Source organism: Eulemur rufifrons, chromosome 7 (assembly GCF_041146395.1).
Source record: "Eulemur rufifrons isolate Redbay chromosome 7, OSU_ERuf_1, whole genome shotgun sequence".
In the NCBI taxonomy this organism is placed as follows: Eukaryota; Metazoa; Chordata; class Mammalia; order Primates; family Lemuridae; genus Eulemur; species Eulemur rufifrons.
Window position 1 is genome coordinate 2,441,697 of NC_090989.1, and position 15,011 is coordinate 2,456,707.

Consider the following 15,011-nt stretch of genomic DNA (forward strand, 5'->3'; position numbering starts at 1 on the left):
TCCCACCCCACGCATGGTTTCACTTTTGCACTACGTGTGTGTGTCCATAAACAGTAAGACTCAGAACTGCTTGTGCGTTCTGCAACCGTCTGTGAACACGATCGTACCGCATGCATTCCGCAACCTGCTTCTCCACCCGCTGCTACTCTCGAGAGTCACCTTTGTCCATAGCATGGCGATTTAGTTTATTCATTTTAATTGTCATATCAGGTGAATTCACATATGCAATGTAACTATTTCCTACTAATAAACTTCTAGGTTATTTCTAATTTCCTGCTAAAAAGTATTGTTGCTTGCAAATGTCACTTCATGTAAGAGTTTCAAACTTTTTAAACCTGACCCAGGTTCAGAGGTGAACTTTCCTTGCAACCCAGTACCCAGGACATCCCTCCACCTGTCTCCACGATGCCACGCACTGTACTTCTCCTCTGTTGAGCTCCCTTTTTCTTCCTGAGAGAGTTACACTGCTGTAGGAAACTGCGTGTTTTGCCCAAGCTTTCAGACCCGTGGGAATAAAGTCAGCCGTGCCCCACAACACCCCGTGTTACTTTACTCCCTGCTCTTTGGTTTGTCTCCTTTTCATTCCTGTCACTCCCGTCACTCTTGGTACATCAGTCAGTCTTGCCCAAGCTTATCTATATTAATAACATTTTTAAAGAAAAAGCTTTTGGTGCAGCTGATTTGCTCTTTGTAGCTTTGATTTCTGTTTAAATAATTTCTGCAATTGTTGCTATTATTTTCTTTGGGTTCACTCTTGTGTGCGCATGTGTGTGTGTGTGTGTGTGTGTATGTATTACAATGAATATGTAAGTGTGCGTGTGTGTATGATTATTAAGAAGATAAAAATCACACGTAAGACAGGAGAAGAGATCCTGATCCACAGCAGTGCTGTATGTGTCTAAAACCAACCCCACAGACATGGCTTTGTGAACGATGTGCCTTTCCTCTGGTTGTTGTAAGATCTCCCCGTTATCTTTGGTGTTCAGCAGTTTCATTAATGTGTGGGGGTAGATTTTTATTTATCCTATTCAGGAGTTGTACCTCATGAACCTGATAAAAATCTGTTTCATCCATTCTAGAAAATTTTTTGTGGCTATTTCTCCGACAATTGCTCTTCATTACTTTCTCTCCTTCTGTGCTGTCTTCTGAATAATTTCCCTAAAATCTTTCAGTTTACTAATTCTCTCTTTAGCCGTATCTTATCTGCTGTTTAATCTCTTAGGATTTTACCATCAACGAATAGATTTCTCAGGCCTATAAATTCAACTTGACTTTTCTCAAATCCTTCTCATTTTTTTCTTTGGTCTTATTATCCTAGTTTTCAATCCTTCTTTTGTGCTTAATCATTTAAAACATATTCATTGTAGTTTCTATCTGACTCTACCCATCCTCTATCTGACAGTTCTATCAGTTCTATTTTGAAGGGTTTCATTTTTCTATTTGCTGTACCTGTTGTCCCTTACCTATAAAGGACAGGGTTTGTTTCTTTTTCCCCAAATGTCTTGTATTTTGCTGTGAGCTCGTCTGCAGCTGAGCTTTACCTGTGAAGACCGTGAGCGCCTTAGGTTTGCAGCTGTGCTCCCCCCGTTTTGCATATGTTTCTCCTGGGAGCGCTACGGTGATGCACCTGGAACCAATTTTTACGCTGATATTTTGGCTCTGTGCTTCTTGAACTATGTTGTATAAATTCAAACCTCAAGCCTGTCTGAGGGCAAGACTGAGATTATAAATGACAGGGCAGACTTCCGTGAAGAGCGAGGCGAGCTTCGAGGTCCTTTCCCTGTGCCGGAGGCAGTTTTCAGTTTGACCTTTCTAGGCTCAGACCCTTGGCGGGGCCAGCTCCACGCGGGGCTTCCAGCTCTAACTTCCTGCCTTGAATGAGGTCAATCTTTATCTACCGTTTCCACGGGGGAACCACAACTCCAGACTTTGAGAGAGGGACCGGCACACGCGCTGGGGGAGTGTGGCAGTGGGGGCTCGCGGGCCCTCCACCCCGGTTTCCGGTCTCACCCCCCTTTCTGGTCCCTGGAAACTTCCTCCTTTTCTTGCGAGCTCGTCGATGCGTTCGGTCGGAGATCTGCTCTCGGTTACCTAGTCTCCCTCCAGGCAGAAAATGGAATCTAATGACCTGTGCGTTTCTGTGCATAAAATAAACGGAAAGCAGGCGCTGCGGGGGACGGGCCTGCGCGTCTGTCACACACGCAGCCTCTTGCAGATCTATGTCTGTTACATAGCCATAATTTTCTTTTACGTAAAAGAAACGAAAAACTGACAAAATGTTATCATCCATGGTCATAAGCATTATGTTGTCCTCCCCATTTTTCTCTAGTTTGTTAATTTCTTAACAGTTAAGAACGAGGGAAGACAAAGGGAAACAGGGGCCAGCAGGAATTGGGAAGTGCACAGTACTCCCGGCCGCAGAGGAAGACCCCGAGTGACCACCCGCCCTGCCAGCTGCCCCAGCACCCGCGCGGTGGCCACACGCCAAGGCGAGCTGAGCGCACGCACCTTCTCCTGGTAGAGTTTGTGAAGCCACTGAGCTGCCTCCTTCTCGTCCAGCGGGATCTCCTCCAGAGGAAACCTCCTGTTTTATAGGAAGATTAAAAGCAAAGTGAATTACCAGATGACAACAAATTAAAAAGGGGGCAAAGGGAAACAAGTTCTCGTGCACCAGGTTACTTGTGGGCCCTGCTGTTTCTATTTAAGTCTCATCCTCAGTTTCTAAAAACAAGCAAACATCAGAACACTTTCTCCTGGGGCCCTCACCCTGAGCGCACGGAGCCAGCCTGGCCGAGTGGCCGGAGGCTGTGACGCCTTCGTGTGCAGCACGTGACAACAAGGGGTACCCGGGGCGACTGCACGGAGCAGGTCCCGCCTCCAGTCCCAGGGTGAAGGGCGATTACTTACGAGCTTCTGAGGTTTTGGTCTTTCTTAATATGATCATCCTCTGGAAGTTATCCTGACAAGACTGCCTTTCATTAGGCAAAGATTATGTATTTCACAAATGAAATCTATTTGCTTCAAATATAAAAAGTATTAAAAATTTAGAAACTCTTTTTTTTTTTTGAGACATAGTCTCGCTCTGTCACCCTGGCTAGAGTGCCGTGGCGTCATGACAGCTCACAGCAACCTCGAACTCCTGGGCTCAAGCGATCCTCACGCATCAGCCTCCCGAGTAGCTGGGACTGCAGGCGTGTGCCACGGCACGTGGCACTAAAATGCTTTTGCAAGTCGGTGAGAACAGCACGCTTGTCCACGGGGCCCACAGTGGCCCCTCTGGAAGGCAGGGGCAGTGCGCATGGGGGCAGAGGCGGGGAGCCCACCTCAGGGTGCCCCTTCCCCACAGCCCCCCGCAGGACGTCGGGCAGACGTGACCTCTGTTCCCCGACACCCCGTGCTCCTCTCCTCCTGAGACTAACAGAAACACATGTGCCTCCGCCCGCAGTCTCACGTGCAGCCTGGCGGGTGCCACTGCAGGAGGGAGCACTCGACGGCCGGGGCCCTGCCCCGCACGGGCCTTCCCTGCTCTGGCTGTTGGAAACCACACTGGGGCCACGCCGCACGAGCCCTCGGCACCCCGACAGCTGTCAGACTCAGTGTGGACGTCTTCGAGGGCAGGAAAAGGAAAAGCAGGTAGGAACCTGCCGTCCATGGGCGGCTGCAGCACCCACAACGCCAGGGCACGGACGGCACCCACCAGAACAGCCCCAACAGGCACAGGGCAGCTGTTCCTGGGGCGAGGAGGTGGGAGGCGAACCCCACGCACGGAGGCAGCGTGTCTCCAACGTGCTGTCCGAAAGCTGAGCACCCCGAAGTGCTGGCGTAGGTGAGTCACACCCACAGGTCTTCCCCCGGCCAGAAACGAGGGCAGAGCCTCTTCCACACACACACTAGGGCTGCACAGCAGCGACCTCTGCGGGCCCCACTGCGCACTCCTGGCGCCCCAGGAAACAAACGCCTGTAACTCCGAGACCCTGAGTGCAGCCGGCGTTTGCAGGATTTGCCAGAGATGCCGTTTCCCTCTCTGTCCATGCGAGACGACCAAAGGCTCCGCTCGCCCACCTGCTCTCCTGACACGCATATGCACACACATCTCATTTACAGGTACACACACAGGCCACACACAGTTTATACACATGCACACACGCACACACACACACACATCTCATTTACAGACACACACACACGCCACACACACAGTTTATACACACACCACCTCCACAGACACACCATACACACAATTGATACAGCACACACACACACACACACACACCACACACAGCACACATACACATAGTCAACACACCATACACACATGCACATAGCACTTATAGATGCATATACACACTTCACACAAATTTATACACACATACCACTCCCCCCACATACAGGTTTTATTATAAGTCTGTTATGTCCATTATGAAATATATAAAAATAAGAACTATAATAAAAATGAGAAGATAAAAATTGAATGTATTTGACAAGCTTTGGTGCATAAAGATGAGAAGCCAAAAAGTAGAAATAAACTAGAATTTGAAAATAATATAATGATCAAAAAAAAAGAAAAAAGAAAGTGAATGTAAATCCAAGTTCTAGTTTTTGCCGCCCCCAGTGGGGCGCCCCGAGCACGCAGCTGCTGCAGGTCACTCAAGCCACGTGCAGGACACTGGCCCCAGGCGCTGGCCTTGAGGTCAGGCGAGCCCAGGCGACCGCACCAAGTGCCAGCCCTGCCTTGTCACGAGCCCCGGGCACCTCGCCTGCTCTGGGACGGGAAAGAGGGAAGCCCGGTCGGACAGCGCACGGCCTCAGTGCATGTGATCACAGCATGCGGGGCACACGCGTGTGGTCACAGTGTGCCGGGGACTCGCTGGAACGGCGCTTTTACTCAAAATCTCCAAGTGGTCAGTGACACACAACAGTGGGAGCTTTTGCACGTTCAAAGAATATACCTACTAAAATACGACTGGGCAAAATATAGCCCCGACTAAGGAGAAGTGAGCAGACGAGGAAAGGCTCCTCCCCAGCTGCAGCTGCGTGTGCACGGCGGGCGGTGGCTCTGCGCACGGCCTGGGCCAGACGAGCAGGACCTGGCCGCCCGTCCACGGCGGCTGCCCTCCAGCCGCTGCTCAGACCGCCTCGGCCGCGGCACACAGCTTCCCGCCCAGGACAAGAGCCAGACGTGCCTCCTGGCCCCCCCCTCCCTGGGAAGATGGCGAGACACAGGCACCACCGGCTGCTGCTGCTATCCGATCCCACGGCAGCCCACACCCGGGGCTCTTCAGTTACAGGGTGAGGACCCCAGGTTCCCGCCCCTGCCATCAGCCAGTCCGTTACAAACTCTGGAAGCAAAAAAGTCACGCGGCTTCCCGCTGATACTCACAAAGGCAGCCCCGGAAACTTCCTACCGAGAGGCCAGAGGAACTGGGGGGTATTTTCTTTACACTTGTAAGGGCTCGAACTCTCCAGACTACATGCAGAGGGACTGCTGCGCGCTCGGCGGGCTGACCGACAGACGAACACGTCGCGATGGTTGGACTGCGACCCTCGAGCTGACCCGTACACACCCCCAGGGACAACCCGCCTTTCTGAACACGCCAGAGTGAATGGGAGACTGACAGGCTGCGGGGGGCAAGTCCACCCACGGTTCCTCGTGCGGATCACACAGACCCGCAGGCAGCCCTGAAAGACGCCTGAGGCTGGAGTCAAGGTCACACCCAGACTGAGTTTCCGTTAAAAGATGTTCTGGGTGGCTTTTCTTCTCTTCATGAACCAGAGAGGCTAGCAGAACCAAAGAGCAGCAATGAAACACGCAGCCACGACTCAGACGGGAATTCTCTGAGCAATGATTGGCCTTGACCTTGGAGAGAGAAAAGCTGCTCTCCATGCGAAGTCGCTGACGCACTTCAGAGCAAGCCTCGGGCTCCCGGCAGGACATCTGGACATCTGGGCACGCCATTCCCAGCTTATTGCACTGGGACAGGACGGGGACACGCAGCACTGGAGCCCCCATACTCCAGACAGAATCCAAACCAGGCTCTTGCTCTCCCTCGCTGGTTTCCCTTCAGAGGCTGGGGTACCCCCCGGTCTGGGGCTGAAATAACCACCACCAGCAAAAAGCCACTCACACCAAACTGCAGCTCCAAGCCAGAGGCTCTGCGGAAGACCCCGTGCTGCCTGCCCCCCGGGAATCTGGGCTGCCCTGCGGGGGGAGTCAGCACCGTACGTCCCCCCAGACCTCCTGGACAGAGCGAACTGCATGGGCCTCCCAAGGAAGTGGAAGGAGAGGACGGTGGCCCTAGCGTTGGCCCAACAGTTTTCCCAAAGGAACGGAGCACGCGGCGGGGACAAGCAGTCTGCTCCCCGTTTCCCGTCTCAGCACCTGCCTGCCCGGACCCCAGGGCAGGACTTCAGACAGGCCTCTGTGAGCACCGCCCAGCTCGACAGGGCAAGGGGAGGAGGCCGGGGAGCGCAGCCCAGGACAGGGGGGTCTCCCTGGCTGTGCCCAGACGCAGGGGTCCGAGAGAGGGGGCAGGGGCTGAGCTCTGGCCTCACCTCACGCACATGTCGGCCTCGTACTTCTTCCCGTAGAGGATGCCCAGCAGAGACGGGTTCTTGTTCCCTCTGAAGTTCAGGGTGACATCGTAGACAGCTGCGACTGCAGGAGACAGGAGCGGTGACGGCACCCGGGAGGGCGGGCGCTCTGGCCGGCCCCAGCCCGGGCAGGACACGCCAGGGCTTCTTACGTGCGAGTTTTTTTTCCAACTCTCTCTTTTGACTCAGATATTTAGCTGGTTTACATTTCGCATATTTACTCACTGACATGTGTGTGTGTTTAAATCTCCGACCTGGCTGTTTCGATCTGTCCTACGTGTTCTTTGTCCCTCTCTTTTATCTCGACTGTTTTCTGACTAGATACATTTATTATTTTTTCCTTTGTTTTCTGTTATACATTTTTATTATTTTAATTGTTTCCTATTAACTAGCATTTTATCAAAATATGATGCAAGAATCTTACCACACAGAACTCCCCTCACTTGACTTTCTTTACTGCTTTCGGAATCCTGTGTTTTACATGCAACGTACTTATTGTTTTTTTTTAACAAATTGCTGCCTTCATTTTTCGTTCCATGCGGAAGCCCAGAGAGCAGCGGTGGTCCCGGCCCCGCGGTGGCCGAGGCTCCTACCTGTCCCCCGGAGGCACTGGACCGCGGTGGTGAAGCCCTTGGTCCGCGGCAGCAGGTGGTACTTGAGCGGGGGCAGCCCCTTGGAGACGGCCACCTCCATGCTGACGCGGTGCTTGGTCTCCGTGAAGCGTGTCCCCTCACAGTACAGGAGAAACTAGGACACAGAACCCAGGGGGACAGCGGTGGCATAATTTGAGATGTTATTTTATTTTAGGGCTACAACCTGCACTCCAGCCACATACGTCCACTCACACAGAACGGATTTCCCGAAAGAAGTGAGACACGAAGGTGTCCCTGGGCAGCGGCCCCTGCTCAGGCGGTGGAAAACGGGAAAGGTCTTCTATCCATTTGCCACAACACGAGTTAAAAAGGAGCAAAGACGGACGCGGAGCAGGGACGGGCAGGTAACCGGGGTTGGCTGGAGGGCACTCCCACCCCGCCCCTCCCGGGCACCCTGCGGATGGCTCTGGGTCAGAGCCGGGGCCTGTGGTCTCTGGGGGGAGCAGGTGGTCCGAGCGAAGCTTGCACGCCCACAGACCAGAAGGGCGGGGAGCCCGGGCCCTGCTGGAGACAGCGTCCCAGGTGCTCAGGAGGTCCTCATGGGGTTTCGTGACTAGCAATTTAGGCTGCGGGTGTGTCAGAAGGCTGCAAGCGTCTACGGCCACAGCACCCTGAACGCGCCCGATCTCGTCTGATCTCAGGAGCTAAGCAGGGTCGGGCCTGGTTGGTACTTGGATGGGAGAAGACTGGGAGTGACGTCTAAATTCAAACCCAGCTGCCCTCCCTCAGCAGAGACGCCCCTGGGGTCCCCTGATACACTTACCCACATGTACTCGGGGTAGTCGGACAAGCGCTTCAGCCCTTCGATGACAGTGTCCCGGTCTTCCTCCCACTTGCGCTTGCAGAACACGATCTCCAGGAAGTACCACGTCCAGCCAATGAGGGGCACATAGAGCAGCTCCTTCTTAGCAAGGACTTTGGAACTCTGACGGCAGGAGGGAGAGCAGCCGGCGCTCAGTGTCTGAGAGAGGTCGGGGGGCTTGGCCAGATTCCCCCAGCACCTCCCCAGGGACCCCGGGGCACCCCCTAGCACCTGCCCAGGGTACCCCATGGCTCAACTCCGGCACTTCCCTGGGGTCCCATGGCTCATCCCCACACCTGCCCAGGGGACCCTGTGGCTCACCCCTGTACCTTCCTGGGGACCCGTGGCTCACCCCTGCACCTGCCCGGGGACCCGTGGCTCACCCCCGCACCTGCCCGGGGACCCGAGGCTCACCCCTAGCACGCCAAACCGCTCACACATGGTCCACCCACAGAGGAAGTCGATTTCGAAGTTGTGGTTGAGGATGATGACCACGTGCTCCTTCCCGAAGCGGTCCACCGTGGCCTGGTCCGTGAACAGAGTGCACTCCGTGCACGACCACCACTCCAGAAGCATGACCAACTCTGCGGACAGACGGACGGGTGTGGGCCTGGGCGCAGGACAGCCTCAACTCTCGGGACGGGCGGCCAGCATCCCTGGGGGTCCTCTGGCAGGTCTGGGGGACCCCACCGGGGACAGTCACAGGATCTTCATCTAGCGTAGAATTTTCTGCTAGAAATGGGTTCTAATGCCTTATACTTAATAAATTTTCCAAAATTACAATTACCTTCTCTAAGCAAAAGTCAGGAGAGAAGACAAACGGAAAGTAGCAGAAGAAACGGGGGAGGAAGACCGTGGCTTTGTGCGGACACGACTTTGTCCATTTATCACATGATCCTTGCGTGCATTGTGTCTTAGCCGGACACCGCACAGCCACCGACAATGATGGGACACGCAGGAAGACAGATGTCACTGTACGATCGGGAAGCGGAACATACCACTGGATGTCCACAGATTAAAAGTTGGAAAAAAAATGAAAATAGTTCCTAGTGTAGCGGAATTACAGGTGACAGTGTCTCCTGAAGCTTCCGTTACATTGCTCAGGTTACACCGCTTTTCCATGCTTAAAAACAAAAGGCAAAAGTGAGTCCTTGCTCACCCCCAGGAGGCCTGGGACCCCGTGCTCCAGTCTGCTCAGTGCCGGCCAGGAGGCCCGAGCCCCGCGAGGCAGCAGGGTGTGCGTGAGCACGCGGGCGCCGGCATGTCGGGGACGCTGCCCGCCGTCCCGCTCAGCGGGTTCCGACCCAGCTCCCCGTCGTGTCTCCCTTAGCGGCGGCCCCAGGACGCTGGGGGAGCGTTTCCCAGGAGCGGGGGTGGCCCCGCAGCTGAGGGCTCTGTCTGCGCTGCCCATCCGGAGCCCACATGCCAGTGGGGACTGTGGGGACTGTGGGGACAAGCTGGGAGTGGGGTGCCGCCTGCCTCCTCATCAGGGGCTCGAGGGATGCGCACATGCGCCGTGTGAGAACGTCAGGCCTGCGGGTTCCACGGTAAGAGCTCTGGGCGTCTCGTCACACACAGGACCCGGGCACAAACGGGTCCCTTCCACCAGGCCACGTGGGGGCAGGGATGGGAGAGGCCGGGGGTGGGGGGTGGGGGGCGGGTGCCGCACACCCAGCCAGCCCCAGCCCGCGTGTTGGCAGCCAGAGTCACACCCACCGTGGCCAGTCGTTCTGACAAGGGTGACCTCAAAGAGCCAGGACATGGTTTTCAGACTCCAGATTGTCACGGGACAGCCATGCTTCTTGTCCTGGACACCAACCCAGCCGTTTTCCGAGAGGACCACTCCCGGGTCTGCCTGCCGAGGATCAGCCCTCGGGGACAGAGGCCAGGGGACAGTGACCAGCTCCGAGTCTGGCCAGGCTCACACAGCCATGAGCTCAGGCAAACCACGGCTCTGGGCCTCAGTTTCCCCATATATAGAAAGGAGACAACAGTGGCTTCCTCACAGGGCTACTGGAGCGTAGCACGGAAAGTTCACACCTGGGGGGCACAGCTGGGCTCTCCTTCCCGACAGTCGTCCCCCTGGGCCCAGAGGGAGGGAGTCCCCAACATGCCGCCACGAAGGGCCAGGGGGGTTGGAGGGCACAGAGTCGGGGTCATCAGAAAAGGCCGTTTGTCAGAGGCAGACCTCATGCCTGTGACAGACCCATTAGCCACGGGTGCTTTAACTCAGCGTTCAAACTCACTGACTTCAAGAAGGCACAAGAATAAAAAGACAAACCAATTAAAAAATGGGCAAAGGACCTGACTAGACATTTCTCCAAAGATTATTTATAAATGGGTAATAAGGACATTAAAAGATGCTTAATCATTAGTTATCAGGGAAATGCAAATCAAAAGCACAGGGAGGCCGGGCGTGGTGGCTCACGCCTGTAATCCTAGCACTCTGGGAGGCCGAGGTGGGTGGATCGCTCGAGGTCAGGAGTTCGAGACCAGCCTGAGCAAGAGCGAGACCCCGTCTCTACTAAAAAAAATAGAAAGACATTATATGGACAACTAAAAATCTATATAGAAAAAATTAGCCGGGCATGGTGGCGCATGCCTGTAGTCCCAGCTACTCGGGAGGCTGAGGCAGGAGGATTGCTTAAGCCGAGGAGTCTGAGGTTGCTGTGAGCTAAGCTGACGCCACAGCACTCACTCTAGCCTGGGCAACAAAGTGAGACTCTGTCTCAACAACAAAAAAAAAAAGCACAGGGAGATAGCACCTCTCACCCACTAGGGTGGCTTTATCGAAAAGATGGACAGGTGGGGCATGGTGGCTCACACCTGTGATCCCCACACTTTGAGAGGATCACTTGAGGCCAGGAGTTCGAGACCAGCCTGGGCAAGAACAAGACCCTGTCTTTACAAAAAATTAGTTGGGTGTGGTGGTGCACACCTGTAGTCCCAGCTACTTGGGAGGCTGAGGCAGGAGGATCGCTTGAGCCCAGGATTGGAGGCTGCAGTGAGCTGTGATCGGGCCACTGCACTCCAGCCTGGGAGATAGAAGGAACAGCTGCTTTGAAAACTGTTGGGCAGTTCCTCCATACTTGTTTTCCAAACTGAGTTACCATACGACATAGAATTCTACTCCTAAGTATACGGCCAAGGGAAATGGAAACACACATCCACACAAAAGCTTGTACATGAACGTTCATGGCAGCGTATTCGTAGTGGCCAAAAAGTAGAAACAGCCCGAATGGCCACTGACTTATGAATAGATACACAATATGATCCACACCGTGCACTACCCGTTCAGCCAGAACAAGGACTGAAGCGCTGATACATGCCACAGCACGGTGGGCCTTGAAAACACGCTCGGTGACAGCAGCTAGACACAAAGGCCAGTGTGGTGTGACTGCGTGTATGTGAGGCGTCCAGAGCAGGTGACACCGGAGGAACAAAGGCAGTTGAGTGGCCGCGGGGCTGGGGAGATGGCGGAGAAGGCAGTGACTACTTAGCGGGCACGGAGTTTCTTTTGGAGTGAAAAGGTTCCAAAGTTAGACTGTGGTGAAGGTGGCCAGCTGAGCTAGAGCCACCGCACTGTACACAGCAAATGGTGACTTTTAACCCAGTGAAGCTATTTACCAAGGAAAGGACGGCAAGGCCAAGGGGGGCACGGCCTGCCCGTCTGTGCGAGGCCACGCACCAAAGCTGGGGACACGGCTGCTTTTGCTTCTTTTGCCAGCCGACTGCCCCTCAGCTGTGCAGGTCTCCCGCCAGGCCGGCACTCTCCTCTCCCGGGGCTTCGGGGGCAGAGCCCCTGCCCCAGGGGCCCAGGAAGGTGCCGGCCACACGGTGAACGCCCTCTCGCCGTCTCTGCTTTGACAGAGGCGGACACCCAGGGAACCCACACATGAGGGAGGGGGGTGACGGTCTAGGACCGCTAGGAGGCATTTCTGAATTTCTTAAAAAGACACTTTTCAATGCCATGTGTTCGCTGAAGTCTGACAACACTGCCTCACTCCGTCAGCACTTTGGTCACGGCCTTCCCGGACACCCCACAGCGCACAGTGCTGGGACCACGCCCGGCTGCTGGGAGACACTTCCTCTGTCCTGCACCAGATGCGTCACCCGAGAAGTGTCTACTCTCTGCGAGGCCATAACCTGAGCTTTCCTCCATACCCAGTACGTACAGCTGCAGAGGACATCAGAGACACAACTGCGGCAACGTTCTGGACAGCTGAGCGAGGCACTGCAGACACCTGCAGACGGTACGTGAATGTGGGGTGTCTCCCGAGCCGTCAGGACGCTGGGCAAAGCCCACGTGAGCAGGACACAGAGAAGAGAGGGAGCTCGGGGTCCGGGTGGGCGCGGAGGGACCACACCTCCTTTCAGAGGAGGAGGTCATCTGCGAGCAGCCAGCGCAGCAGGAAACCCTGCGTGTGGCGGGTGGGACACAGCCCCTCCCTGCCCGCCCACCCCAGCCTTCGCCTGGGGCCTCTGCCTTTCGCTCACGCTGGCGAGGGGTGCAAAGGAAGCAGGAACTGGCGCCCACATAGCCAGATGCAGATGACGTCTCCCTACGAGTGTTCTACAGGGACAGGCTGCACTGTCTGGAGAACGGTCCCCTCTGAAGGTCACCTGCAGCAAGACCAGGGAGAGGCAGCACCTCCCCCGAGCTGTGCGAGTGGCGCCTCCAGTGGATTTCAGGTCCCCGAGGCCTACGGGGGACAATTGCGACTGGCTGGCAGGGTGTTGGCTCCCGGGCCCAACATGGATTTCTTTCCATCATTTCCTTTATTTAAATATATGCTTCCCTGAAACACGGCAAGCCGTTCTTTGCCTATTTCAGCCACTGATTTTTTAAAAAATTCAAAATTTGCCTAATAATCATCAATAATTTATAGAGCATTACTGTGCACCTACTCTGTGCATTAACTTAACCTTTATAATACAGCGCACAGGCGAGCAGTTTTCTCTGTTTCACAGAGGAGGAAGCTGCGCTTGAGAAAGACGGAAACCCGGCCCCGGCCAGGCTGGGTCCGAACCTGCGCCCTCCCGCACAGCGCCACGCTCTGTGGCCACACCACCACGGAGCCACGCTGGCAGTGAGGTCGTGCTGGGCGGCAGAAGGTACGGGCATCAAAGAGCGAGGACAGGAGCAGAGACTCGAAACGAAACAGTGGCTCCGGGTTACTAAAACCCCGTGGTCCCTGCTCTCGCCACGCGCCCCGAGTCAGGGAAGGCTCCCGCAGGGCCCTGGCGGGAGAAGGGCTCCCACCGACGCGTTCACAGAATGTCCCCAAATCCAAGTCACCTGGGGGGAGTCACGCAAACACGTGAGTTCAGTAGATGGGAGAGGCTGGCGCCCTTCTTGTATCTGCCCTCATTCCAAACACTGACAATTTTATAATAATCTTAATTTCTATCTCAATGTTTCTTATTTTTATGCATTTTTCTACTTTCTTGCCTTTTTTCTTTTTTAAAGATATTTGTCTTCTCTCTCTCTCTCCTTTCTTTCTTGACAGAATCTCTCTCTGTCGCCCTGGCTGGAGTGCAGTGGTGTCATCATGGCTCACGGCAACCTCAAACTCTTGGGCTCCAGTGACCCTCCCGCCTCGGCCTCCAAGGGTGCTGGGGTTCCAGGCGGGAGCCACCGCCTCCCACCTACGTTCTTATTTTGTAGAATAACTGAGTTGAAAATTGTAACCATTGAAACTGCTGGCAACTGTTGCCAAACTGCCCTCCAAAGATGTGCCCATTTACACTCCCACCAACCCTGGTGTGAGTGGTCGCCTCTGTCAACAGTGGGTGTCATGAAGCTCCTAAGTCCCTGTCCATGTAACAGCTGAACGCTGGCTTTCCACATGTAAGCACACGCACAGTTACATACAGACAGACGCACACAGCTACTCGCACACGGACGTAATTCAGAGGGAGGGGAGAGTCCGTTTCCCTTAGAGGCACACACGGAGGCCTCTGCAAACCACCCTGGCGCTAGGACAGCTTCGGGGGGGAGACGGACGGGCCGTACCCGCAGCTGCTGGCGCTCAGCAACGGGGGACCTGAGCTGCTCACTCTGCTTTTGTTAGTGACCAAGCCCCCGAAGTACTCTGTCAGACCACTCGACATGGCCGTTTCTGTGGGTCAAAGTGGGGCCATGTTGGGACGTCCCACGGTTCAACCTCACGCAAGGCTGTGGTCGACACCTTTTCCCACGTCTCTGAGCCAGGGGTGAACCTCCGAAAGTCCCGAGCAACCCCCGATCCCCGTGCTGGGAAGGAGGGCCGACCCACGGCTTCTCGTGACAGGGCCGTCCACACGCCGCCCCACGGCGCCCCGGGAGCCCCGCGCGGGCAGACACTCACGGCTCCAGAGCGAGTAGGCCAGGCGGCAGTTGAGGCGGCGGTAGAGCTGCTTGCTGACGGGCCAGACGGCCAGCGTGCAGAGCTGCACGAAGTTGATGACCAGCCCGCTCACCACGAACACGAACCCGATGAGCAGGTGCACGACGAACTGGGTCTTCAGGAAGGCGAGCAGGCCCATGGCCGCTGCTCAGGAGCGCGTGCAGGGCCCCTCGCCGAGAACAGCCGTCCTGCGGGACAAGCACAGCCGTCAGTGCGCCGCGGCCACGCACACCCTCTCCTTCTGGAAGGAATGGAAGGTGGGAACTGACAGACGCGCAGTGGTCACCTGTGCGTCCCACACACACAGCACACCACACACGCCACGTCACACACACCCACACAGCAACACACACACACCCCACACCACACACGCCACGTCACACACACCCCCCACACACCCCACACCGCAACACACACAGGCACTCACACACACACCACACATGCCACATCACACACACCCCACACACACCCCACACCGCAACACACACAGGCACTCACACACACACCACACATGCCACGTCACACACACCCCACACACACCCCACACCGCAACACACAGAGGCACTCACACATACA

The 15,011-nt window shown here is 55.5% G+C and overlaps 1 protein-coding gene across 4 annotated transcripts in view; it reads right to left on the bottom strand.

Moving 5' to 3' along the window:
- AGPAT3 (1-acylglycerol-3-phosphate O-acyltransferase 3) overlaps positions 1-15,011 on the bottom strand; it is an 89,102-nt gene that overhangs the window by 3,448 nt on the left and 70,643 nt on the right. For all 4 annotated transcript variants that reach the window (XM_069474916.1, XM_069474914.1, XM_069474915.1 and 1 more), the window contains 6 exons: positions 14,397-14,623; positions 8,461-8,630; positions 8,008-8,169; positions 7,185-7,338; positions 6,553-6,655; positions 2,509-2,584 (listed from right to left, as the gene is read on the bottom strand). In XM_069474916.1, the coding sequence (XP_069331017.1) occupies positions 2,509-2,584; positions 6,553-6,655; positions 7,185-7,338; positions 8,008-8,169; positions 8,461-8,630; positions 14,397-14,574 (843 nt within the window). In that variant the 5' untranslated portion in view covers positions 14,575-14,623. The remainder of the gene's footprint in view (positions 1-2,508; positions 2,585-6,552; positions 6,656-7,184; positions 7,339-8,007; positions 8,170-8,460; positions 8,631-14,396; positions 14,624-15,011) is intronic.